General features: G+C 52.2%; 1 protein-coding gene across 2 annotated transcripts in view; it reads right to left on the reverse strand.

Annotated features, from left to right (window-relative positions):
* Positions 1–200: 200 nt before the first annotated feature.
* PDCD6IP (programmed cell death 6 interacting protein) overlaps positions 201–27,974 on the reverse strand; it is a 31,020-nt gene continuing 3,246 nt past the window's right edge. The window contains exons 2-18 of one of the 2 annotated variants that reach the window (XM_027835767.1): positions 26,403–26,457; positions 25,556–25,625; positions 22,887–23,014; positions 17,704–17,857; positions 14,778–14,878; positions 12,644–12,760; positions 10,561–10,783; positions 9,209–9,332; positions 7,587–7,764; positions 6,199–6,310; positions 5,490–5,659; positions 4,375–4,623; positions 3,284–3,418; positions 2,517–2,611; positions 1,438–1,561; positions 939–1,141; positions 201–766 (exon numbers count right to left, since the gene is read on the reverse strand). In XM_027835767.1, the coding sequence (XP_027691568.1) occupies positions 592–766; positions 939–1,141; positions 1,438–1,561; positions 2,517–2,611; positions 3,284–3,418; positions 4,375–4,623; positions 5,490–5,659; positions 6,199–6,310; positions 7,587–7,764; positions 9,209–9,332; positions 10,561–10,783; positions 12,644–12,760; positions 14,778–14,878; positions 17,704–17,857; positions 22,887–23,014; positions 25,556–25,625; positions 26,403–26,457 (2,413 nt within the window). In that variant the 3' untranslated portion in view covers positions 201–591. Of the gene's footprint in view, positions 767–938; positions 1,142–1,415; positions 1,562–2,516; positions 2,612–3,283; positions 3,419–4,374; positions 4,624–5,489; positions 5,660–6,198; positions 6,311–7,586; positions 7,765–9,208; positions 9,333–10,560; positions 10,784–12,643; positions 12,761–14,777; positions 14,879–17,703; positions 17,858–22,886; positions 23,015–25,555; positions 25,626–26,402; positions 26,458–27,974 lie in introns of those variants that run through there. The other variant, XM_027835768.1, reaches the window with a different exon arrangement.

Genomic DNA, 27,974 nt, shown 5'->3' on the forward strand with positions numbered 1-27,974 from the left:
TGACTCTGCTGCCATGGCCCCCAAGACTTTGGCTGGCTAAATGCTTAATTCTAACTCTACTAACACTCTACCCAAACAGCCCTGGACTGCACACACCACTCGTGGTGGGCCTGAAACCCAGCATGGCCAACGTGGAAGCCACCAAACAACACACCAAGGCCAGGAATAACAGCATGGTGAGAATTAATGACAAAGCATAATAAAAACCCAGTTTAGTCATTTATTTGTAAGTTATAAGATTTACAAGCCTTTGATTATTTCACAAAATAGCATACTGAAAACTAAATCAAAAATGCAAACCCGAAGACGACCCCGTGTATTCAGCCCTCTCCTCCGCCCAGCTCATGCCCTGGCTTCACCCTGCCCTGGACTACCTCCAGCTCCAATTTCCTTTCTCCCTCCACCCCCAACAAACTGCCAGTCAGGTCTAGCCTCTGTCCCATGCTGTGGACCCCAGCAGGGCAATCCGACGGGGCCTTGGAAACACGAACGGGTCCAAAGGATACAGTACAGTACGTCAGGGGAGCTAATCTGTAGAAGGCTTATTGCGCGTTTCCCCCTAACCTTAAGCCAAGCCTCTGCTCCGCCGCCCTACTGCTGGGGGTAGTGAGGCTGCTGGGGAGCCTGAGGGAATGGGTACTGAGGTTGCTGAGGTCCTGGGTAGGGCGCCTGCCCAGGGTTCTGCGGGTACACGGGAGGATAAGGCAGGGTGTACTGGCCATACATGTAAGGGTTATACCCCATGGGCATCGGCATCTGGCAGTACCTGTGGAGGACAAAGGACATTGGTGAGGCATCGATGCACAACAGACTGGCAATGTCATTCATTCACCCCCGTCCGGAGCAGCTGTGGGCCCAGGACCGGCTCCCAAGGCTCCCCTCAAAGGAAGTTCCACAGCCCACCCTCAGCCGAACCCCAAGCACCCTGGGAGCATTACCCCGGGTATCCCGGATAGGTGGGGTACGGTGGCCCCTGGGCCTGAGATGGGGCCGCACTGGGGGCTGTGCCTGATGCAGGGAGCCCGGGTGTCGGGGACGGAGCTGGAGCTGAAGCAGGAGTCCCAGACACGGATGAAGATGCAGTGCGACTGGCTGAGATCACTGGAGGCGGAGGGCGGGCTGGGGGCTGGGGCTTAGAAGGCTACAAAAAAACACAAATCACTCATTGGTGAACATGCTAAAGATCAGGCAGAAGACAGAACCCTTCCTCCTGCAGCCCACTCATGCCCAACCAGGGAGAAAGGAGCCAGCCCTGTGGACGCTCTTGTTGGACTCCTAGCCCCCCTGGGCAGGCTGTCTGGGGAAGCCGATGGACCCCTCCTCAGAACCGTGTTTTTAAATGCAAAAAAACACACAGGGGTATAAGGAAAGCTGCATGGAAATGCAGAGATTGGCCAGCAGGACAGGCTAACTGCCCTTGAGGAGGTGGTCATTCACCAGCATGGTCCTGGGCGCTGGCGTAGGAGGGGGTACGTTTCCCCCAGCCGCAGGAGAGGTCTGATAGGCAGGGGCCGGGAGAGACGGGGCACTGGGCTCCCGGGCGATGCTCTGCTGCAAATCCCTTTGAAAGAAGAAAAAGATCAGATGCTGAAAAAGGTCTTTTGGTGAAAAGGGTCAGACAAACAACATCCTGAAAGTGGGGTCTAAGACACCCCAAAATAAGAAGTGTGGCACCACCTGGGCCTTTCCCACAAAGCCTGCCGCCCAATGGAGGCTTTTCGTTGTGGACATCAAAGGGCTGGAGGAGGCGAGAAAGTGGCCGGCCTCTTAAGAGCCAGCATGGCCACCAGCAAGAGGATCTCCAAAGGAGACTCCCCCGACCCAATCACACATCCTGAACGAGGGCCCTGGGCAGCCTGAATAAAAGCACGGTGGTATGTTTATAAGACAACCTGGAGGCCAATTCATGAGGAAGGCATCTAACAAAGGGCAATGGGAAGCTGACTTCTGTTAACCCAAGTAGGAGCCAAGGGTTATGTTTTGACAGCAATGCACCTAAAAACGATCTGGAGGTCTCAGTGGAGTGGCCAGCTGAAGCCACATGAGGTAGAAAAGAGAACTGAGGAAGGAGCAGGCCAATGCCACTGTCCTCTGCCAAGGGCCAATCACAGCTGTTCCAGGCCCATTGTAGAAAGAACCACGAAAAGCAGGCAGGTTACCAGGATGGAGACGGGCATGGGGAGGGTCGTAATGTGAAAGGGAAAAAGACTCACGGGGGGCAAAGCCAAGAACCAGAGGTCAAGGACAAAGTCTCACTCCCTGATCCTCAGAGCCGCCTGAGCGGCACAGGGCAGTCTCCAGAGCCCCCTTCTACCACGAGGCCTCCCCCAGGGGCAGGCAGTCAGCATGGGCTTGGCCAGTTGTTTCCCCCCCAGAACCCCCAAGGACACAAATGCAGAGGGAGGAGCCAGGAGAAGGACGCATGTGTACGTATGTACGTACACACACACACACACACACACACACACCCACACACACACACACACACCCCGCCCATGCATCCCGGGGTCGCATACTTAAGGAGCTCATCCCTCTCCGTCTTGCGGGCAAACACGATGTCGCTACATTTGTTCTGAAACTTCACCAGGATCTCCGTCAGCTCGTTATAAAACTAGGAGCAGAGGGCAGAGATGCCAGGTTAATGCTTCTGAGCGCGCGCGGCCATGCTCTGGGGCCCACCCACAGCCCACTCCTCTCCCAGGCAGAGGCCTGGCCCGGCAACACCTAGGGGCCCAGCGAGCTTGCCCGAGGCCACGGAAGCCGGGGGGCCCCGAGGCTGTGCCGGCTGACACTGGAACTGACCCGGCTCTCTCGCTGACAATGTTGTGCACCAGAGGCCCTTGTGTGTGACCAAGAGAGAGCGGCTGTCACCCCTGGATCCTACATCCAAAGCCGGAGTGCCTCTGAGGCCCCCGCCCCACAGAGCCCCAGCTCAGACAGATGGGAGACAAGCCCCTCGATTCCCTGCTTTCTAAGCCAGAAAGGTAGCCTGTCCAGCTGTGGGCACTACCGAGACCTCCAAGAGAAGCCTTGGGAAGACTGGCCACCCTGGGAGGGGACCTTGGACAAGAGGAAGCAAGCAGAAAGGGCCAGGAGAGTCTGACCAGGAGCCATCCCAAGGTGGAATGGGCCGCAGGTCAAGGTCTCCGAGGGAGGTCCAGTCTGGGCGAGGCCTTGGAGAGCCTGGGACTGCGCGCTGCCTACTAGGCCACACACGCCGCCTTCTTAGAGCATCAGGAAGGCCCAAACCAGAGGCAACCTTGGGCTCACCCACCCCCCTTACCTTTGTGCCTTCTTTCAGATTGGCCACAAGCTCCACAAAGTTGTCATAGGCTACTGCCAGATTCTTCAAGACCTCTTCTCGCAGATTGGCCTCATTGTTGGACTGTTTCATCTTGGAAAACTCCTGATGTGAAACCTTGGCCAAAAAGCAGAACCGTTAGTACACATCTGCAGGTGCACAGGCGAGATCTGCGAGGACGCCGCGTCTCAGCCGTGTGCAGATTCCCACTGTGAGCCGTGGAGGCCCGGCCGACAGAGTGCACACCCCACTCATCCACATAGTGACAGACCTGGGGTGAGGAAAGCCCCAGGGAGACCCACACACAACAAACGGGGCCCAGTGCCCTGACCGGAGGGGCAGAACCACTGAGAAAGTCACCCCGCCACTCAGGGACGCCTGCCTCGGCTGAGCCTTTGCCAAAGCCACACTGCTGGGGGACCCAGGAGGCCCAAGGATGGGCATAACACAGGGGTGCCGAGCTACATCAACCCCAAACAAGTGCCTCCTGAAGCACATAAAAACACAATTTCCATCCCTCCAGCAAATGTAGTTTTGTGTCCCTTTTGCAAAATAAAGCCTAGCTATCTAACCCACGTGGAGCTCTTCACCATCCCAACCCTCCCCATTTTCACTGCAAAAAAGGCCATCGTCACAAAGCTTCGGAAACACGGACAATGCAAAGTAACGCAACCTTCTCGCTGGCCTCCTGTTCACATCACGCCTACAGTCAGCTGAAAAGCCTTGCAGCCACCCCCCTCCTCCTCCTCTGACCCGCGGAGTCTCGTCCCTCTTCCAAGTCCTAACCCAAACAAATCAAGATGCTCGTCAAGGGGACCTGCCCCGGCTCGCGTCTCGAGGACAGATTTCCTGGAGAAGAAAAGTGAGTATTTTCCATCACGGCCGCATCCCCACAGCAGAAGGAAGGGTCTTTCTGTGTGCCTTCTTCACAAACACGTATGTGTGTGCCACAGGTCTTTCTGCTCTGCTTCCTGGTACTGGTTTTTTGCTTCGCAGTAACTCACTCATTAGAACTCACGCATGGGCCCCTGCAGAAAGCCTGGGGCGGGGCAGCTCAGCCTGACACAACCCACCTGAACGCTTTTCAGGAGCTCTTCCTGTTTCTTCAGGGATTCCTGAACTTTGCTCGTGAGGCCCCCATAGACGCGGTCCAGTTCTGTAACAGAGAGGGCCTCTTCATTTACGGCACCATCCTGCGCCAAGGCCGACAGAAACTTGCTTCTCATGTCAAAGGTCACAGACTTGAGGTCGTTTTCCAAACGCTCACGGTCCTTCTTCACGTCGTCCAGGCTGGCCAGCAGGGATTTCAGCACGTTCACCACCTGCGAGAGGCAGAGCCCTCACTACCTTCCCACAGAGCGGAGGGGCGTGGAGGGGGAGGGAGGGGAAGCACAGCCACTGGGACACTCAGCCGGTGGGTAATGAATGGAATTTAAGGGAAGGGTCAGAAACGCGCCGGACAGGCTCCAGATCTCTGGCCAACAGAAACGAGAGCGCCGATCCCTTCTCGGCCGAGTCTCCTGCAGAGACCGCTACTTCAGCCCTCCCTCTCTCGTTTCCAGCTGCTGGCCTCCAGGAGGGCCCAGTCTAACAGAGCAACAACTGCGCACACCATCCTGGACAGAGGCAGCTGGGGGCCCCAGAACATACCATGCTGGACCTGTCCCAAGTTCAAATCCAGCCCAGGCCCTTATGAGTTGGGTGACCAGGGGCAACGAGAGTAATAACAGCACTGACCTCCCCGGGCGAGGCCCTAGCCTGGCAGGGGATGAGGAACCCTTCTTTGGGAGAGCCTGGCCACAGGGCGTGATCAGAGGAGGGGAGAGATGGGAAGGGCAGAGCCAGGACGAAGGGACAAGAGCCCACCAGCCCAGACAGAACAACAGCCGGCCGCTTCCTACCCTTCGGCACCCCGGTCCCTCAGGCTCCAGGGCCAAATGCTCCGCAACACTTCTGGTGATGCCTTCAAGGCCAGCAAGCAGAGCTGGGCACCTCGCAGCTGCCCCACTGCTCCGCCAGCGACGGCACCCCAGACTTCCTCGCTCCCACATACCCCTTTCACTTCTTCCCAGGCCAAACTCCCTCCCCCCCCCATCCTGGTACTCTGGGGCTCCTGTCCGTTCAGAGAACCTCAGCGTGTGAGGGTGGGGCGTGTCTCCCTCCCACCTACCACCCGAGTCAGCCTCACCTCACTGCCCTGCATCGTCTTAGCCGGATTTGCAGAGGGGATGGCCGCGTTCAGCTCGGGCTCAGGCTTGCACAGCAGGGCGATGGTGTCCCGGTGAGACTGATAACGCTCTCTGACCTGTCCGTCAGCCTGGACGGCCTTGTCCAGCACAGCCTTGAAATTGGCCCCCTCTGAAGAGAGGAACAAAGAGTCGTGTTCCCAGAATGCCAAGTCCCGCCTTGGCACCCTCACCTCCATTCCAGGGGCTGTGGGTTAGGGGGGAAAGGAAGGGAGAGAACCCAGGCTTGGGAGGGGGTTGGGCACCATCACCGGAGTACACACTGCTGTTAAAAGCCATGCTCTGACAACAGCCAAAGGGGCACTCATCAAGGCGGCACCTGCCAGTGACATGCCAGGCGTCTACAAAGTCTGACCCAAACAACGAGATCCGGACGCAGCCGGGCCAACCCCTGAGGCCTCCTCTCTTGGGGACCAAGGTGGGGAGCAGCTCCCCAAACTGTCCAGCTGTGACAGACAGCAACCCTCCATTCCACAAGGAAACGGCCAGAACTCCCCAAGCAGCTTTCCAAACCACAGCAGAAAGGAGCATCTCAGCATCCCTGGGGGCACCAACTCCACACCAGGTTTCCCAGATGAGGCCCCTCCCCCTGCTCTGCCCCAATGTCCGCCAAGTACACGGGCCCAGTGGGCCCCACAGAAGACCCCTCACCTGCCCTCAGAGGCTTGTAGAGCTCACTGGATGGTGTCCTCTGCCAGCGCTCCTTGAATTTTGCTTTCAGCTCATTGTCAGTGGCTTCCTCTTCGGTCAACAATCTCAACGACTGGAGAAAAAACGGGACGTGTCACATTATGGCCGAGGAGAGTGCCTCCCGTCCTTTCATCGGACCCCACAGCCTCCATTTAAAACACTCCCCCTCCCCAAAGAGACGCCCAGTCTGGCTGGGCAAAGAGATGCTGGAGACCAAGCTCTAGAAGCGGCTCCCTTTCAGGAGGAAGGGCCATGAAGGAAAGGGCACCTGAGAAGCTGACCACCACCAGCCACCGCAGCTGGAGAGGCCGACAAGTGGCGACCCCAGGCTGGAAACCTTCCACTCTGCCTCATGTCGTCCAGAGCAGCCCCTGCCACAGTCCTCTCAGCCCACGAACTCACTCAGGTAGCGGCCACTGCCCTCGGGCAGGCCCTCGTCACCTCTGCCCACTCGGATGCCCAAGGGAGCACCCCATCCTCCAACCCCAGGGCTCCTGATCCCCTGCAGGATCCAGCACTGAAGGCCTTGCTTTCCTTCCCAGCCTGCCCCAGCCCACGTTCTGCAGAAGCAGTGATGGTGGCTGGGACATGCCCTTTCCTGGTCCCCTTGGTGCTCAGGCCTTCCAGTCATCTTGGACAGATACTGGGGTGTGGTCCTTCTGATCTGACCTCAAGAGCTAGGACCTGGGCTCACCCCCTGCCCACAGCACACAGCACAGCCAGGGCTTAGCAGATGCTTACTGACTGAGGTTCACTGAGGCCAGGTGACTTGCTCAGGGTCACACTGCCAGGCAGGGGGCTTCTGGACCCTGCATCTAATCTTCCAGCCCCTCTCCAGCCAATCCCCAGGAACACAAGCCTCATCCCGTCACAGTGATCCCTGCCAAGAGGCTGGGGCTCTTCTCTACCCCGCTGAGAGCCAGACTTTCTGAACCCATCTGTTTCCATCCAGCCTCCCCACCCGGCCCACCCCCTACCCCTTCTCATGGGTCACAACTCCTTATCATTCAATAACAGATGGGAAGTCTTCATAGGGATTCATGCCCATCCTCAGGCCTGGAGCCTGCAGTCCTATCTCAGACCAGCCAGAGTGTGCAGAGGAGGGGAAGGCCTACAGGGCACAGCCTATGAGCTGGGGGATTAGGAGAGGTTGCACCTGGCAGGGCGGGGGAGACTCCTGGGATGAGAGGAGGGGGACAAATGGAACAGGATCATCTCCACCATGGAAGTGAGAGGCTAAGTGACTTATGGCCTCCTGGCTTCTGGTCCAAGGCCCTCCGGACCCAGGGCCACTCCCCCCCCCCACCTCATCCTCACATACCATAAGGTCTCAAGCACAAGGATCTCACCTCATCAAGGATTTCTCGATTTCTCTGCAGCAGTTCAGGCAGATCTTGGATCAACTGGTCGACCGTGTGGATTCCTCCCTGTTCGATCACCGAAGCTGACTTCCCCAAAATAGACTGAGGGACAGTATCCCCAGATATATCTTCGATTGCTGCAGGCAGATTGAGGGAAGCCAAGACCCTAGAGAGAAGGGATGCAGAGTCACACCCGATGAAGAGTTTATCGTGAGATCCTCATGGCTTCCATGTGCAACCACAAGCTGCCTGTGCATACACGCCAGGGTCACGCCTGCGCATACACGCCGCAGGACCATCATGGCTCAGCCACGTCTGCAGAAAGACTCAGATGAGGACAGAGGAAAGGGGATGTGGCACAGGAAGCATTCATGCCTCCAAACCTCCGGGACGCGGCCGTGCCCCTCCTCCGCACACAGGACGTCCCCTGCCAGCCCCGGCTGCCCGGGGTGAACCCTCACTCCCTCTCCCGAGGCCTGGCAGACACACTACGTGCAGCTAGCAGGGGAGGACCACACGTCTGTTTCTCATCAATCACACCAAGCAATCAAGAGCAATCAGGAGACACTGGGTCACAGAGGGGTCCCAGGCTGGCCATGGCACAAGTCAGGCCCAGCACACTCTCCTTCTTCCCTTCGTCTCCCACTCAGCTCCAAGGGCTGCAGTCAACCTGAGGAACATCCCCAGGCTAGCAGACAGGGACAAGGCCCCTCGGTCTCCAGATCTGAGGAAACCTAAGGCCTCTGCCTGGGAGGGCCCGTGAGCCAAGCTAGCAGACTGGCAGAGAGAGTGGTGAGAGGGTGCCCAGGCACCAGAGTAGGGAAGGGCCAACAGACGTGCCCAGAAGCAGCAGGAGGGAAGGAGGCCGAGAGGCGACCTGGGTCAGAGATGGAGAAGCCCAAATGGCAAGTGGCACGACCAACTAGCTAAGTGGATATGTGGAGAGAGGAAGCCAAAGGCAAGGCTGCAAAGCCAGGTGAGTGGATGAAGGTGCTGGAGAGGAAAGCAGGTCATCTGTCTGGGACACCAAGGACCACCCAAAGGGAAAGGTCCAGCAGCGGCTGAAACAGAGTGAGGGGAAGCTCAGCAGAGAAAGACCTGAGGGGTCATCTGTCACCAAGCGAGAAAGCGGGGAGCCAGGACTGAGCTTTGGGGATGGGCTACAGAGAACAGGAGAGCAGCAGCACAAAAACCAAGAGAGGGGCGAGCGCCCGGGAGGACACGGGCAAGGAAGAGACCACAAAGGGAATGCAGTCTCTGGAGACGTCTCATGGTCAATGCAAGGAGGGACGGAAGGCGATGGCATGCAAGTGCTTTCTGGGGGGCAAGGAAGGACCCTGGATGATGGATGAGACGGGGCGGGGGCACATGCCTCTTTCTCTTAGACCAAAGAGAAGGGAGAGAATCTGGGGCGAGGCCAAAGCACATGGGAGGCCCTCAGCCGAGGAGGGCAGAACAGCGCTGATCCAGGAGGCCCAAAAGGAGAGGAAGAGCAAGGTGCTGCAGGAGGGCCAGGGAGGATCACGGCCCCCGGAGGGCCAGACCAGGTGACGGGGGCAGCGCACAGCGCACCAGGACGATCCTGTCAGAGCAAGCTATACAGCACTCACCCGTTGGCCAAGTTGGTGGATTCTCTCATTTGGGCAATTAACCTGTTCACCAGATCGGCCTTCCTCTGATTAGAGCAAGCCAAAGACTGCTGCACGGCCACCGGGACCATCTTCTCAAACAGGTCTGCAAGCAGAAGGCGGCATTTCAACAAGACGATCAGCGAGACGGGCCTGGCTCTGCTCCCCAACCTGTCCCTTTCTGGGCAGCTCACAAGCTCCGGGGTGAGGGAGGTCAGAGCAGAGCTCTGCGGCAGCCACGTAACGGCGGTCCAGACATCTGGCTCGTCAGCACAGGGAGGCGAAAGACACCCAGCCATAGGGATGGCCTTGAACAGAGCCAAGGAGGAGCTCTACAGCGCCATCCATCCACCCACCCCCCAGCTGTGAAAGGGACCCAGTACAAAGTGGACTCCAGAGACAGTGGGCCTCAGAACTCTGCTCTCGGGCCATCTGTGTGTCTGTGTGTGTGCATGTGCGTGCGTGTGTGTGTGTGTGTGTGCACGGGCAGGCCCTCAGAAATCTGCCCTTGGGTCACTGTATGTGAGTGCGTGCATGCGGGTATGTGCGTATGTATGCGCGTGCGTGTGTGTGCAGGGGCAGGCCCTCAGAAACCTGCCCTTGGGTCACTATATGAGTGCGTGCATGCGGGTATGTGAGGGCGTGCATGCGTGTGTGTGTGTGTGCATGCACGTGCACGTGCACATGCAGGTGGGCAGGCCCGACTGAAACCTCGCTCTCCAGCCCATGGCTTTACTGGAGACCAATGAAATCTCATACTTGGAGCCACTCAACTGAACCCTTCACATGCTCTCCTTTGTGCATAATGCAAAGACTTCCCAGAAGAGCTCTTAGCAAAAACATCTTTTCAAAATTAAAAAGTAATATCTTAAAATTGATTTTCCAGACTGTGAAAGGCGGATTAAAAAAGTCAATATTGAAGACTACACTTTTCCCTACCTACCATGTCATGACTTTCCCCATTGTGGTTTCAATATATCACAGGACAGCATAAGAAGTTAAACAGGAATTCTGAGGGAGTTTTGTGGAATCCGCAGATAAGCGAAGGCCAGCAGACTCAGATAAAGTTTATAAACTCAGAAATGCACAAAATATATGTATGGTATTACATATCAACATCTTTTATCTTTTAATACCATAATGATTCAGACTTCTTCTCTGATATTAAGGAAGGGCCAAATTTTTCCCAGATCCAGGGATTTTCCAGATCATGGGGGTGTCATGCCCCTAATCCCAGTGATGTGGAAGGGATAACTGCAATCTAATTCACAAATTAGAATCTAACTCTGGAGAAGACACAACTGAGGTGAAAGAGTTTCTAAAGATTGGCTTACCAGTGAATTTCTGACTGAGAGGCACGTGGATGAGCGTAGGCTTCACAAGAGTGACTTTGCCAATAGGCTCCAGGTCTTTAAGGTCTGGAACCCGGTCATGATAAATGAAGTCATTGTCCTTCTTTGCTGCTGTAAGGGCACGGCTGATTTTGTCAGAAAAATCCTTCACGCTGATATACTCATCATACCGAGACGCCACAGTTTTGATCAACTCTGCTGCATGCTGTAAAGAAAACGTCCTATCCAATTGTTCTGGAGAACAATTTAGAACTATGCCCAAAGGGCTATCAAACTGTGCATACCCTTTGACCCAGCAATAGCACTTCCAGGGTTATATCCCAAAGAAATCGTACAAATGGTAAAAGGACCCACATGAACAAAAATATTTACAGCAGCTCTTCGTGTGGTGGCAAAGAATTGGAAATTGAGAAGATGCCCATCCACTGGGGAATGGCTGAGCAAGTTGTGGTAAATGAATGTAATGGAATACTACTGTGCTATAAGAAATGATGAGCTGGCGGACTTCAGAAAAACCAGGAAAGACTTGCATGGACTGATGCTGAGTAAAGTGAGCAGAACCAGGAGAACATTGTACATAGTAACAGCCACGTTGTGCGATAACTGACTTTTGACAGACTTGGCTCTTCTCAGGAGCACCTAAGAATCTAAGACAACTCTCAGAGATTCATGATGGAAAGTGCGATCCACACCCAGACAAAGAACTCTGGAGTCTGAATGCAGAGGGAAGCAGACTATTTGCTCTCCTTTTCCTTTGTTGTTTTATCGCTTCATTCTCGTGGTTCCTCCCATTAGATCTAATTGTTCTTTATATCATGACTGATGGGAAAATATCCTTCATATGAATGTATAAGCAGAGCCTCTATCAGACTGTATGCTGTCTTGGAGAGAGGGGAAAAAGTGAGAAGGGGAGAAAATTTAAAACTCAAAATCTTATGGAAGTCAATGTTGAAAACTAAAAATAAATTAATTAATTAAAAAGAAAAGAAAATATCCCAATTAAATCAACCCATTTACCATGCCTTGGATCTCGTCTGGCGCCCAGTTCAAGGCAACACTCAGACCCAGGGCACACCACATGGGGCAACCCTGAACTCGTACTGCCAGGGCTAAACGGCCGCTCGTTGCCTTGACTGGCCTCTGACAGGTCTGGCCTGTGTGGGCCCAGACCTGTCCATCAGGACCCCAGACAACTCTCAAAGACCATGCAAAGACTGAGGGTCAGAGAAGGTGGCTGCTGATCTGTATGGATTGAGGGAGTCCTCCCCACCAAGGGACGGTTCCAAAAAACGGGAGGAGAGCAGAGGCAAAAAAGGCCTATCGGTGAACTGGCTTGGAAATCTAGTAGATTTCTACAAGAAAACAGGCATCTCATTCCCCACAAGTCAAGGGTAGCCCCTGCTACCCTTTACAGAGAAGGTAGCTGAAGCCCAGAGAGGGTAAGGGGTTTGCTTGAAGTCACACAAGGATGAAAGGTAACATTGCTCACACTCTTCCTTAGCCCAGGACTTGGGGCCTGTTCCTTTGCCTTCCCTTGTAACTTTAAAGCCAGTCCCTGAGCCACCTGCTGCTTACATGAACACCCATGTCCCCTGCCCACTCCTCGGACCTCCCATTTAGACTCCACTGCACCAAGACTCTCTCCATCCAAAGTGCCCTGGCCTGGGAGTTGAGAACACCTCCTGTGTGACCTCAGTGAAGACACTTAACCTCTGGAGTCACAGCACCTTTGTCTGGAACGTGGAGGGTGGGGTTTACAGGCACCCTCTACAACACAGGGTGGTCAAAGAAACATGGGGAGGCCTGGCGACAGTGGGATTCTAATGACCAAGATGGATCTCCAAGAAAGGAGAAAATGCGCTCCTTCCTCACCTTCTTCACGGGGAGGGGGAACGGGACTTGAGGTGCATATAGTGTACAGCTCGGCCAAACGGCTTCTTTGTCCACCTTTTTACCTTCTGTCACAAGGGAGGGATGGCTCGACGGGGAGGGGAAGACACACATGTGGAAACAAAAGAAGGCAAGAGAGAGCCACCCAAAGGTCCCTCTGAGGCAGCCAGCTCACCTGCAGCCTGGCAATCTCCTCCCCAAATCTCTTCTGCTGCTTGGCTAGCACCGCCTGGTGGTATTCGGCATGGGCCTGCATCACACAGTGCTTCGCAGCCAGGACAGGGAACACCTCCTGCAAAGAAAGATGCTGACCAGGGCAAAGTCCAACCACAAACCCACCACAGACGACATGGGATGCAGGCAGGAAAAAAGGAAGAGGAAATGAGAACGGGCCAAGGAGCAGCCGGAACAGCAAAGTCGCCGAAACAACGGTGGAGGCACCGCGTGCAGGGGATTCGAGGGCTTTCTTCTTCCGACGAGGAGAGCTCTTCCAGCGTTCTCTTGGACCGGTCTGGACCTCAAGACCCACGGTGACCAAGCCATGGGGGCAGCCAATGCTTTACAAAGGGAAAACTCCAGTATGCCAGAAGAGAAAGGAGGGCTCCCCACGCCAGCTGTGACCCACTACACAGCTAGCAGTTCCATCACCAAGAGATTCCAAGAGAAGGGTAAGGGAGCAGCTAGGTGGCGCAGTGCATAGAGCACTGGCCCTGGAGTCAGAAGGACCTGGGTTCAAATCTGGCCTCAAACACTTACTAGCCATGTGACCCTGGGCAAGTCACTTAACCCCAACTGCCCCCCCCACTCACACACACTCACACACACACACACTCACGGATAAGAAAACAAGTCCCCACTTACAATGAAACTCAAAGAGGACGAGAGGATCTGGCTGTAGAAAGAGCCCAGCTAAACTCTTCTCTCATTCTCTCACATGCACACACACACCCACCCAGCAGACAAACAACTGCTCTCGGCTCACACCAGAGGAGAGGACCTCTCTCCAGAAGCCTGATTGCAAGGCATCCTTGAGACGCAAGAACAGGTCCAGGCCTGAAGTCCCAGGTCAGCGTGCTCACACAGCACCATATAAAGCCACCACTACTCCATCCAAACAACAAAAATTAGAAATCAGCGCTTTTCTGCCTTGCTCCCTGGATCGCTACTTGCAGACGCGACAACATGACAACACCTCATGAGCCTGGTGAGCCGAGACAAAAGCCCCCCAAGGCCCTTCACCAAGCACGGCCCAAGGGGCACCTCGCCAGGCCAGAGCCAGGGGCCCAAGGGCCGCGGCCTGCCCAGCATCAGTCCCCTGGCATCCCAAAGGGATCCCCCCTTCCCTCCTTTCTGGCTAACGCGAGGGGCAGCAGACTGGCTGCAATGTCAAGCCCGTAGACAGAGAGGTGCCCGGTGCTTGGCACAGAGCAGTACGGCCACTTCATGGCGACCCTCTGGGTAAAAAAGGGCTGCTCTTCACGTCCCCATACAAGACTTCTGGACCAACATGGTGATTCCTGATAAGAACAACCCCAAGACTCTCGCGATCTGAACAACAGGCTTTCTTGGTTTCCCTTGGACAAGTTTCCTGCATTCTTCTGAAACGTAAATGTCTGGTATTGGCATCAGGAAACCCTTAATATCTCAACTAAAAAAGTACCAGAAGCTTGTCAAGAACATCGTGATCCGAGATCAAGGCCACAGCTCGATGTCTGTGCGATGACATTACAAGAAATCCCTAAGGTTGTGATATGCAGCTTGGCATCCTCCAAGGGACAGACTGACCCTTCTGAAAAGCAGACAGCATACCTCACTCCGGTCCAGTTACCAAGAGACTACATGGTGAGGCCTCGGGCTTTCTTTGGGGCTTACGGCCTGGCTGGATACACTTCAGCGTGTAATTAAGTAGGAATTAATCAACATGCTAAAAATTTGTGCTTTTGCCAAACTTCTGGGAATCCAAAGTCCTACGATTCCTTGATCTGACAAAATGGTAAGACACAGATAAAGAGAAGTTTCTAGGAAAGAATAAGTTTGAACTGAGAAACCAGGATTAGGAACGAGTTAAAAGACAAAGGCATCCCCTAAACACAAAATCAAAAAAACCCACAATTCAAATAAAAATTGAGTCTTTGAACATGTCCAAATAAGCACTAAGCTCCCCATTCTCTAGAACCGTAAAGACAAAGACAGCTTCCCAATTAACCCTCACCCAGTCTTCAATGATATGCGCAGACCAAAGATCCATCCAAAGACTCCAACACCAGAAAAAAACTAACCGGGGCTTATTCCCATTCAGAACAACTAACCTTGGGAAGGATGTCCTTGTACTGACACTGCTTGAACGCATCGCCATAATAATCAGCAGCTTGATTGGCCAATTTTGCTATGACGGCATCTTTCATTTTATCTGAAATAGAGAAGCAGAGAGGGGCCATTGAATTAAGATCGATTCTATGCCTCAACGAGTGTATCCTTGAGCACACACATATGCGTACACACGGCTCCATAATCCTGCCTTTAGAATGGCTCCACGCTTTGCACAATCATAAATCACTCCTTTCTGGGGCACCAAAGTTTCCTTGGCAGAGTCGAGACGTCCTCAGCTGGCTCGCTGCCTGGACCCTGGTTTCACAAGAGATGGCGGGCCAGCATTTGGTGCAGTTCTTCAGTTACTTTCCACAGGGATAACTTGTGAGAGTGCCTCAGACTTTGTGAACCCTCCCTCCCCTGTCACAGCCGCTGGAGGCAGTGAGGTCCCTGAGATGACTCAGAGAGATATTATAGATGCACAGCCCCACCCCAATCGAGGGCCGGCTGGCATTTGAACTCAGATCCTCTGACTTCCAACTTAATATTCTTCTTACTTCATCAAGACAAAATATGCCTGTTAGATTAAGAAAGCAACATTAGAAATGTGCCCCTAAGGGCAAGCTTTCACTAGAATGTAAGGTCCTAAGAAGCAACCTAGTGAAGTCAAGGCTGGATCAAATTCCAAGCCAAGAAGATCTGAGATCAAATCCTGAGTCAGACCCAACTCACTCACTTGCCCTCAGTTTCTTTACCTGTAAAATGAAGATAACCAGAGCACCCACCCCACAGGGTTGTCATGAGGCTCAAATGGTATAATATAAAGCTCTTTGCAAGTCTTAAATCAACAGGTAAATGTCCATTATTAGCCACTAGGAAAAAGAGAACGACTAACTTGCAACCCATGAGCATGGCAGTTCTGAAAGCATTCCAAAAGCATTGTGAAGAGAGCCCAGCATAGAGCTGACCAGCCTGAGTGCCACAACTAGGGGACTGAGGTCACCCACCAAGTCAACAACAGCAAGGAGAGCAAGGCTGCCAAGCCCAGAGGCCCTGCCCCTGACCCCATCACCACTGCCAAAGGGGCCTATCAGAATGAGCCAGGGCCAAGGGGGACTCAGGAAAGAGCAAAGTCTGAAATGATCGTGTTTTCTGTACTGATCCAAGTGCCCATCGCCCTCCTGCCTGCTTGGAATGCAGGGACATGCCTGGAGTTGGGGCCCGAAAGGCCTCCTGTCAAAGGGGGCCTTCCAGGAAACTGGAGATTCAGAGGCTGGGGACGAGTAAAGCAAGCTCACGTAGCTCTGTGAGAGGGAGCCAGGACAGGCTCGAGAGACCCTCAGCGCCCTCCATGAGCTCAAGTCCTAAAAAGGCTACACTCTCTTTGCGTCCTCCACTTGCCCCTCCTGCTCCATCTGCCTTCCACCCTCACTCAAATGTCTGTGACAGCCTGATGGCTTCAGGCCTCACCACCCCAGCCTTCCTTATGTCATGCCCTCGGCAACCAGGCCCCGCTCTCTCCAGCTGGGATCTGTGTGGGCTCAGTGCCCCATCTCTTCCTCCTCCTCTCTCCCCTCCCCAGCCGTGGTCACTGCTGCTCAGAGCTGACGGGGGACCCCACCTCCCCCGATGCCCTCCAAGGAGGGGGAGCCCACCTCCTCCTGAGGAGAACTCAAGGGGCAGCTAGGTGGCGCAGTGGATAGAGCACTGGACCTGGAGTCAGGAGGACCTGAGTTCAAATCTGGTCTCATACCAGACACTTGATACTTACTAGTGGTGTGACCCTGGGCAAGTCACTTAACCCTAATTGCCGCATATTAAAAAAAAGAGAAGAGAAGAGAAGAGAAGAGAAGAGAAGAGAAGAGAAGAGAAGAGAAGAGAAGAGAAGAGAAGAGAAGAGAAGAGAAGAGAAGAGAAGAGAAGGCAAACTGCTTGGGAGGCTTATGCTGACATCAAGGCAGTAGGGCACTCAGACAGTCCTGAACCTAGTTAGCACACATACCAAATGACAGTCAGATGGCACCTTCCCAGAGGGCGGCTTGGCTAAAACACAGGTGTGCCAGCTCCCCATACTCCCTTACATGACTTACTCCCTTCCCCAGTTTGGAAGGTTAGTCTCCAGTCGATGGCATCACGTTCTTCTCCACCCAAATGGTGCCCAGCAAGTCCGACCCCAACCCTGCCCTTGGCCCCGGCACGGCCACCCCATTTCCTGATTCTGGCTGATGGCACAGCCTTTGCCCCTGCCCTGCCCCACCCCCACAGTTAGCCCTGACCGTCCTACAGCATCAGCAGCCCCAACTTCCAGGCTCCCATTTTGAATCCTACCATCCCAAACCAAGCCCTCACTGCTGCCTCTCCCCTAGACTAGCTACAGCCAGCCTCTCCCCCCCCCCCCCCCGCCCCCATCTAGCCTTCCCCCAGCCTGCTCCGGCCACTCTCCTGCCTGACCTTCCACTCGGCCCTCTCACCTGGAGGGGAAGAGCCACACTCCCTGCTGCAGCATTCCAAGCCCTGAGCGGGCTCTCTCTTCGCATGCCCTATCCTCCATCCTACAGGCTTTTGCTCTCCTCCCACCTCAGAACCCCCAGTTTCCTTGGAGACTCCCTTCAACAGGAGGCCTTTCAGACCCCCAACCCCAACCCATGCACGCCCCAATCAACTAGACTGTGAACTCACTGACAGCAGGAACAGACCCACATCTGCCTTGGCCTCTCTGGTGTCCAGCAGCCACAGCAATGGTCAGTAGACATCTGCAGACTGACTGATGGCTCTACCCTGCTCCACAGCTGCCCCACGCCCAGGCCAGGGAAGGCACTTCACACACACATACACGTACACACACATACACGTACACACACACACACACACTCACACACACACACACACACACACACACACACACGGGACTAAATTCTAAATCACCTCTTGTGGCTTTGAGAAAGAACACTTCTTGGGCTTGGGCCAGCATGATGACACTCAAGGTGCCTGTGGTATCTGGAGCTATGTCGGCGGTAGGCTCTCGATTCAGCGCAGACAAAACAGTCTCCTTGATGTGCAAGAAGGCACCGCTAGCAAACTGCAAAAGAAGAGGAAGGCCTTTCGTGGGTGTGCAGACACGTGTGGGGACAGCAGCCGAATTACAAAAGTCAAAACACTGCAATAAGAGTCATATGAAAGGTGGAAGCACGGGGACAAAGCACAAGAGCTTCTCTCCTCCCACAGTGGGCAGGGTGTTGTCTGGAGATGGCAGGGGACCACATGGGCACCACACCGGCCTCCCCAGCCCTGCCCTGTGGGTCAGCTCTCTCTTTTGGGGTGGTCCTAGAGGCTGGTCATCACTCCAGGGGCGGGTGCAGAAAGTGCAAGCTCTGAGAGAGCTCACTTGAGCGACGGAAAGGCCAGCAGGTCAAGCACGGCTTAAGTTTGGACATGTCCACCAGGCCCCGCTGCTCAAAGCAAAGGGGCCTGAAGAAGGCACCTCGCAGCAAGAGGACTAGTGAGAACAGAAAGGAAGAGGAGCTGCCGCTACCGCTGCTGCCATGGGGAAGACAAGAGCAAGACTGGAGCACTGAAGACAGGAGAAAGGCGGGCCAAAAATCATCCCTGTAAGCCCTGAAGAGCTGGGCCCCCAGCCACCCCCAAAAAGGTTTGGGGAAATTCCCCCTTCCAATGGGCCCAAGCGTCTTGTCCCCATCGAGAGAATGACAGTTTCCAACCAAGAAAACAACCTCCTGAAAAGCAGGATTGTCTCAGAATTACAGAATTTCCCAAATGGAGATGGAATACCAGAATGCACCTAGCACCAGGCCATAGGTGTCCCCCAGTTAAGAAACAGATCTAAGAGATCTAAATAACCATGCTTCATTGGCCTGGAGACCTCACTGGAAACGTAGGCACCTCACCAAGGCCAGACCTGGCAAAAGGGACCATTGAGCAGAGGTATGCCGACACGACAGAAGCAGGACATCTCAGGATGATGAAGAATTAACAACTATACATCGAAATCTTGTGCATTCAACAACAAACTGAATCAACAGGCAGATTCAGCAAAAGGACACAGTGAGTATTAAAATCCTTCTGTAGACACAAAACACTGTGATGTTCATTGTACGAGTCAGCCAAACTTACTATGTTCTTTAGCATCAGTTCAACTGAAACTGTCGTCTCCAGTTACCAGGGGTCTCTTAATTGACAAATCTGACCATCTTCTCCTCAATGCTCAGCCTTCTTTCCTGACCTCTCTGCAGCCACTGACGCTGTCAGAGACTGACACAGTGTGAGAGTTCTCCATCAAGGAAGCCCAGGATGCTCCTCTCACAAGTCCAGGAGGGCGGGACGGTATAAATTGCCCTTTTCCCCCTTCCCCGGTTTTCTGGACCCTGCTCTCACCTGCTTCTCCTCCTGACTATCTGACCACTCTTCTCAGTCCCCTTTGCTGGATCTTCATCCACACCCCTGATTAGAGCACCAGCCCCCCCCCCGCCCGGTTCTGTCTTTGGCCTTCATCAGTTCCCATGGGTTTAAGTATCATCTCTCTGCAGATGACTCCCAGATCGATCCATCCAATCCTAGTCTCTCTCCTGCGCTCCAGGCAGCAGCACCGACTCACTACTGGACACTTCCAGCTGCAGGCGTCCCAAGCATGACACATCCAAAAGAGAACTTGTTACCTTTCCCCACCAACCCGCCAACATCTGCTCCCAGTCTTGCAGGTTCGGGATCTCAGCATTAGCATTAGTCTGGGGTCCTCACTTCCCCGCATCCACACATCCAATCAGCTGCCCTACAACACCTCTTCGATCTGACCCCTTCACTCATACTCCCCCGCAGCTCCCACCTTTGGCCAGGCCCTGATCGTCTCTCACCAAGATCACTGCCACAGTCGGCCCTAAGGTGCCACCCACTGCCGCCAATGCTGTTTTCCTTAGGCAAACATTTGAAAATGTGACCCCCTCCCCTAATCAATGGGGCCACTTGAGGGTGGAATCCACTCTCCCGTGTGGGGCCTCCCAGGGCCTTCATGACCCAGCCTCTGCCTAACTTTCCAGTTTCCTGATCATCACTCCCCTAGCCCAACACTCCATCTTTTCCACTTCCTCACAAACGACCATCCCCAGGCTCCCCCACTGCCTCTCCTCAGCCCAGATGCCCTCTCTTCCTTCAAGACACAGCACCCAAGCACCACCTTTTAAAAGGCACCATTGTTGGGCCCGACTGCTAATGCACTCCCTATCCCTTACCACATGGGATGCAGTTGCCTTCTCTCTGACGTGCTACACACATGTATACATAGGTACATGTACATATGTACATATACACACACACACCACCAACAGAGAATAAATTCCTTGCAAGCAGGGACTGCATCCCTGTGCTTAAGGCAGAATGTGGCACCAGGATGGACAGATCCAAGGTGCAAACACAAATCTACAGTCTGAGGGGTCTCAGGGCTCCCATGGTCACACTGCCTCCTTTCTGGAGGTCACTGTAAGGACAGTAAGCAGCCAAGCTTGGACTCAAAGCCAGGCTCCTGGATGCCAGCATGACTGTCCCTGTGGATGGCACTGAGGCAAAGCTAAGCTTTCGCTGGCGGAGCTGAAGAAGGTTAAGGAATTAAGGAGGCAGAGGCACAGGGAAGCCACCTCACGCCTCTGGGTCAAGTCCCCAAGTGTGAAGGCAGAGCTGAGGGGTTTAAAGAAGATCATGCCCCAGAGCTGGCTGAGCTCCCTAACAAGGGAGAAATTCTCACCTCCCATCTCTGCCACTTTGTAACTTTGGGAAAATAACAGCACTTTCTCTGAGATTCCACTTTTTCATCTGTAAAAAGTGTGTACTGTACCAGCAGACTTCTTCCAGCTTGGAATCTTAAAAAAGATCAATAATTTCAATTACATCACATTTAAAAGCTGTGGATGGATCCAATCAATGTAGCTAAGATAAGAGGCTGTCAACTGGGGGGGGGGAATCAATGCATCAAATACTTCTGAGGCAAAGTCTGACATCCAACAGACACAGAAAAATGAACACACATGTCTAAGACCAACAGCCAATCCACCATGGGTTTAAAGTGGCCAAACGAGACAGTTTACAAAAGAAAAACTGCAACTTTCACAGACCACATGAAAAAAAGGTTCCAACCCACTAAAAGAAATGAAATGATGCCAACTCACATCCAGTCAAATGCTCAAGACAGCCAAGAATGCGCAGAGCTGGGAAATGGTCTGACCAAGCAGGGCAGAAATGCCCCTACTGGGCATGGTCCCCCAGCAGGGCAAAGGCAGAAAGGTCTTGTGACCCTTGCACATTTTATGACAAAAGAACATGACGAACTCTCAATTACTGTGCAGTGAGAAATAACCAAAGGCAGCTTGGTAAGAACAGACACGACAGGAGACAAGCAGAATCAAGCACCAACAGGCCAAGAACACAATGATGTAGACAAAAAGGGGCTTCCCTGCTCCTGAAAGAAAACCAAGGAACTGCTCTTTCCTAGTTTTTACTGGGTTTTCTTTTGTTACAAGGCGTACTGCTGACTAGACTGGGAGGGGGGCCCCAAGAGCATCACTTAAGTTGTTTTTAAGAGGGAAGATGACCTGGGGGCACACAGATGCTGGTGACAAAAATCTCTAGAGACGGGAGGAGCAGCATCTGGGAGGAGCAGTCAGGAAGAGCCTCCCCCTGCCCCAAGGGGCACAGACGGCATGGGAGGCTGAAGTCAGGACAGGACGGCCTGGTCTTATGGAGGGAGGTCAAGCAGAGAGCAGGACTTTCAGAGGACAAAGGAGGCTCCGAATCATGAGAGGGGAAGGGCTGCAGGGAGAAAGAGTTGGGGGGGGGGGGCGAGAACAACACTAAAAATGTGGAACTCTACCCTCCCCAAAGTCACTGTGCCCTGTGACCTCATCATATCACTACTAGGCCTAAATAAGAAAAGAACTCGTAGCTACAGAAATATTTGTGGCAGCTTTTTGAAGGGGCTATCAACCCTTCCAGTGGGTAGCAGCTGAACAATACAAGCCTGTAAGAAATGATGACGTGGGGGCAGCTAGGTGGCGCAGTGGATAAAGCACTGGCCCTGAAGTCAGGAGGACCTGAGTTCAAATTCGGCCTCAGACCAAACATCTGACACTTACTAGCTGTGTGACCCTGGGCAAGTCACTTAACCCCAGTTGCCTAAAAAAAAAAAACAAAAACAAAAAAAGAAACGATGAAATGGATTGGGTCAGAGAAGCCTGGGAAGACCTGTATCAAGAGATGCAGAATGCAAGAAGCAGGACCACTGAGATGACATTATAAAAACGACCAGCGTGGCCAGAGCCCTAATGGGGCAATGACCGAGCCACACCAGAGGACCAATAAGGAAGCCTGCTTCCCACCTCCTCAGAGAGGGCAGCACATTTGGGAGGAATCTGCTTGGCAGGGAGAGGCACACTTGCTACAAAAGCTCTATTTTTCTTTCTCAGAGCAGAGAGGGCGGGCGAGAGAAAAGAAATCAACACTTTTGAAAACCAAAACTAAAAAAGGAAGGGGAAGCATTACTGCATCTCTGAGGCTGAGAGGCCACAGCTGTGTACCTGGCAACACCGGGCTGGCAAGGGCCTCAGTCCAGTTGGCCCAGGCTGAGGCACACCTAAAATACAACCTGCACAGACTTAAAAAAAATATCCAGTTGCAAAATGGGATGCCTTCAAATGAAAGGCTGGCTAAGTGGACTGGGGAGTGTCTGAAGTCCCTTCTGTGAGGGAACGCCCCTCCCCCAAGGGCATTTCAGATACAAGTATATTTAGGGCACAGTGGATACAGCACCAGCCCTGGAGTTAAGAGGACCTGAGTTCAAATCTGGACTCAGATACATAATACTCACTAGCTGTGTAACCCTAGGCAAGTCACTTAACCCCAACTGCCTCACAAAAAAACCCAAACAAATAAACAAACAAACAAAAAAAACCAAACCAGATACAAGTATATTTTCAGAAATCTCATGGAGGGGAGTCATAGGTTGTGTAAGGGATAGAAAATGTTCTCAGAAAAACGGGAGTCCTTTTCAAGGTCATCCAAGTCTCGAGATGCCATGGTCACAGTCAGCGAGGGAATATCCGTCCTACCTGATAATGCTTAGCAGCGACTTTCAATCCTTCATCGTTATCCAGATTCTGGTCTGCTGCAATCTGGCTCGCTAATGCCGCACAGTTGAATAACACACATGTCTTTTCATAGCCTAAACTTGCAAGAGCTGTTTAAAAAAAATAATAACAAAATTTGAGAAGAAAAAGTTCACCCCATTGCTTTCTCTAATGAAAACAGTTTCCCTAGGTTTTATTTATCAAGGCATTCAACAAATATCTCTCGTGCTGTTTGTACAGACAGAGAAATAAATGTGGGCTAGACTCTGACAGAGCTGAATGGTGAGAAGCAAGATGACAGCTTGGCAGGAAGTCTCCAGGGAAGTGCCCAAGAGATCTGCTGCTATTAGCCCCATGCAGCCATTCTGAAGCATGGCTTAGATGATGGTACAGATAACCTCCCAAACCAATTTGCAAATGACCCAAAGCTGGAATGAGGATTAGCAAACCAGTAATTCTAAAACAGTCTTTCCCAAGTGCTGACCGAAGATGGGAGATGAGCCAGACATCGCTAAGCAGAGAAAACAAGTCAAGTCCCCATGCTGGAGAGGACAACACAGAGAAGAGAGTGACACCACCAGACAGGCGCATACAAAGGAGAAACAGCAAGGTCAGAGGGGAAGGCAGCAGGTGACAGGAGGCAAGAGAAGGAAGAAGTCAATGGTTCTACGGGGCAGGGGAGCTCAACATCAGCACGGCCGAGGAAAAGCCAAAACCAAAAGCAGCATTGTCAGGCTAGAAGGCTGTACTGAATAACAGAGATAAAGTCAAGCCCAAAACACTCAGGTTCAAAAAAAGACAACTAGGCTCTGTACCACGGAGATTATCAGCCCTTCCTTTTCATAACCCTCTGTGCGTGCATGCGCGCACGCACGCACGCACACACACACACACACAATATAATGCATGGGAGGGGACCAGAGTTCTCTGATTTCACTGGTATAGAGAACTCCTGGGGAGGAAAACACCCTCTCCCAATGCAGGTCGGCGTCCCCTCTACAACTTCAAAGTCGTAGCGAGCTGCCCAGCGCAGAGCTCTAAGAGGGTTAGGGACTATCCAGGGCAATCCAGTCATGACGTGTCAAAAATGGGACCTGAACCCAAGTCTTCCCGGCTCCAAGGCCAGCTGCCCAGCCACTACAACAGGCTGTGTCTGGGGCAGTTCAGCTCCACTCACAAAAATGAAGGTTTAATAACTATAAATATAGAAATATGCACACATATTACATAAATGTTTTCTAATTATACTACATGCAACACTCCTAAATTAGGTGCTGCAGATGGGGCCCACTCTGAGTGCCACAGGAGACGAGGAAGGAAAAAGTCACCATGGACAGAGCACTCGGGCCAGACTCGAGCGGGTCGAGGGTTAGACCTAAGGGTGGCAGGGAAAGAGGAGAAGAAGAAAGATGCAAGCAGGAACAGTAGCAAGAGCAAAAAAGCAAGAGAGGGATTAGCTGGTGTCTATGCAGCTGGTACCTGTCAGCATCTCTCATCTCGCCATCCGAGGGATGCTCAGTAAAACCCTGGCTGGTAACTGTACAAGTTTTGAACCCAAACCCCATCCCTCCTAAAGACAGCTCTGCAGGGACCTGTACACCCATTTCTCCCACTGACTACCCTACCTGCAGTCCAGGAAGGCACCGGGCTATTACGGAGCTGCAACAAACAACGGAAAGCGTGGGAAGACCCTGATGAAATGATGCCACCTCAGGAAAAACCACCCTCATTCATCAACACTCTAAGTGAGCAGGAGATGGGAACAGTCTGCGATTTCACTGGAATTCCCACTGGCCACACAGGTCAGTGCCAGGGGCCTGGGACACGTCAGCTCCCTCTCCACTAGACCACACCGAGCGGAAACACAAACCAAAGACCTCGGTGTGTTCAGGATAATTATAATGGCTGAGCTTGGCTCAAAAAGGGGGATGAAAAATGACATCTTGCTCCTGTGCTGAGCTGACAGTGCAGAGCAATGCATGCAATGTCAGACTCAGCTGAGGTACTGGCTAAGCTTGCAGGACTGTGTTTCATTCTTTGTTACAAGGAGATGGGATACTGGGAAATAAAAGTAATAAAAAAATACCATTTTTTAAAAACTATATGGGAATTGGAGGACCAGAACCTTCTGGGAGAAAAATGGAATTGGACTTTTTTTTTTAATACATTAGAAAGTAGTTTGGAGGAATGGTGATAACTGGACACATTCTACCTCACTCTTGGCTATTTTTCCCAACAATAACCGGCTAAGGGCTGCTAGGAGGGACCAATGGAAAAGCCACAGACAATACCAGGAAGGCAGAGGATCCAAAGCGCCATCAGAAAGCAAAGCCGCCAGAAGCAAGAGATTTGGGCAACAGCCACAAGATGGGGCTGACGTGAAGCAGGTGGAGAAGGAACCACAGAAACACAGACAGAGGCATTAGGAGCTACACCTGCATTCAAGCCTCACTTCAGAAACTCACGAGGCAGGTCACAAGAGCTTTCTGAGTCTCAGGCAACTCCTGAGACCCACTAAGGTACAGATGGAGAGGCTGCTTCCCCATCAACAAGGGATTCCACTAACAGCCTCTGTCAGGAAGGTAACAGAACTTAAAAACAGAAAGTTTAGACCACATTTCCTAGAATTTATTTTCATAAAAAGTACCTACCCAGTTTTACAGATCCTCCAAAAAGCGATCCTTTGTCAAAAGCATCCTTCCAGGTAAAGGTCAAGCAGATCTATATTGAGGAAGAACGGAAAAGCAATCCCTGAAGGAGATGAGGCCCATTGGGAGGGGAAAGGTTAAAGGAAATGGTCTCAAACAAGGAAATCATCAGGCCCAAAATCCAAATAGAAAAATGCACACCTGCCCACCAGCCTGAAGTGGCCTCTGAGTGAGGCCTCCTCCCCATTCCAGGAGAAAGAACCCACACTCAACCCAGCAATAAACCACACTGGTCACTTTAACGGCCACGCCCCAAGCCAGTGTTTTCAACCTCGCTGCTTCCTGGCCTGACTGAAGACTTATTAAGCTTCTAAAACATAAGAATAAAAATGCATAACATGGTCAACATCCAAGATGCCCTTGGAGAAGGAAATTATGTCGAGCCCTTGGTATGGAGTCTGAAATGATTCATCCTACTTCTCTTTCATATTTAAGAAAATGCACACAAGGAAACTGGCCCAAATACTTGGCGGAGACATCTACGTTCCATGTGAAATCATGCTCTATAATTCCTTATGGGCTAAAGAAAAAAATTAGGAGAGTCTTAGTGGCACAGGCAGGACAGAAGGGACACAGACGGGCCCCAGGCTTCACCACCACAAATTTCAAGGGGAAGAAGGTACTTCTATCAAATTGGCATCCTTCAAAAACATCCCTAATAATGGCTCCCTCTCACAAAACATTAGTAATAACACACACGCCCCCAATTCCAGCTCTCTATGCCATAGGCAGAATCGAGTGGATGATTTCACATGCCATAGTTTTTAAACAAACTAAAATAAGTTTTTACCTGGTTTTCAGAAAATGGGAATTTTGGCTCAATGGAACAAATCTGATCATAATACCTAAAAAGCAAAACCAAAATGAGTAACTACAACAGTGAGAAACTGCACATCATTTCCAACCCATTCTGTACATTTCAAATCTAATTTATCCTCAGCAGTTAATTCACCCTTGGCCCTCTTAACAGAAACTCCAGTGGGATTTATGAGCTCCCAAGGCAGGGAGGAGTGGGGAACCCACTCAAAGTGCTGCGTGCCTTGGTTTCCCAGGACATCCCAAGGCCACGGGCATCTCCCCTCTCCATCATCAATTTCTCAAACAACAGCCTTTGCCCAGATTCTTCCGTGCAAGGCCTGGTTAGTCCTGGGTTCAAGGCCTGTTCACATCCATTGTGTACTTCTCTATGGAGCCCAGAATCCGTGAGTCACAGTCGATCGTAATTCTTAGAAGACTGTCAGGTTCAACGACTCACCACTACACATCCCCAGCAGACCACAGATAATCAATGGACAGACAGGCCTTCATTTCAGGGGCAGCATAAGGCCAATCACTAAAGCTCTGTAATCTCCCACAATGTTAACAGAACCAACTAAATTAAGTGAGCACATGAAGTTACAATGTAAACAGGTGAAAATCAATCCCACAGTCCCTCTATCCCCTGAAAAAAAAAATTCATGCATTGCAGACTACAAAAGAGTGGACAGGGAGTGGCCCAAAGGCAGGCAATTCTAATTCTTTGGGAACATCCCAGGCCCCAAGCCACCCCAGGACACAGTCCTGGGTCCTCATTGCCTTTCAGCCCCCATAACTCCCCCGTGATTCATTCCCACATCACCACCTGCCTAATAAACATATACCACACCGCCTATTCCTGAAGGCATCACGACCTCAGCACATCCAAAACTGAGCTCATCATCTTCCCCCTCCCTCCAAACCGCCCAATTTCTGGCTGAAGGAACCCCCATCATTCTCCCAGATTTGTAACCTCAGCATTAGCCTGGACTCTTCACTTGTCCTCACCCCACACAGCCAAACAGTTGGCAAATCTTGCCATTTCTAGCTTCACAACATAACATCTCTCACATCCAGCCCCTCTCTTTGCTACCTACACTGATAAAATCACAGGTCTAGTTTTCAGAAATCTGAAACAACAAAATGATTCAAACTTAAAATAACAAAAAGGGTTATTTTTTCCTAGAGGCACCAGGTAGTTTATTGATCAGGAGTGGCTGGGTTAGAGCTACCTAAGCTTTAGGTTATCACTTAGGTGGAGGAAATACTGGAGAGAGTTGAAGCTGGAGGCAATAAACTTTTTGTTTATTGCCTGCACACCTCAGGTATCTGAAGCATTAAGGAGGAGGCTAAAATAAGAGGATTCCCCAAGGCCAGGGAAGTGTTCCCAATGTTCCTATTTGTATAGGACAATAAAGTATTTATTAAGTGCCTAAACCCTGTGCTAGGCATCTGGGAGACAAAGACAAAAAAAGAGTGCTCCGTGTCCTTCGGGACCTTACATTCTATCAGAGTAGATACTTGTGGCTGACCTTTGAAATAAATCAGTTAGTCTAAGACTGTGGAG

The sequence above is a fragment of the Vombatus ursinus genome, unplaced genomic scaffold (genome assembly GCF_900497805.2).
Source record: "Vombatus ursinus unplaced genomic scaffold, bare-nosed wombat genome assembly UNPS02014817.1, whole genome shotgun sequence".
NCBI classification, from domain to species: Eukaryota; Metazoa; Chordata; class Mammalia; order Diprotodontia; family Vombatidae; genus Vombatus; species Vombatus ursinus.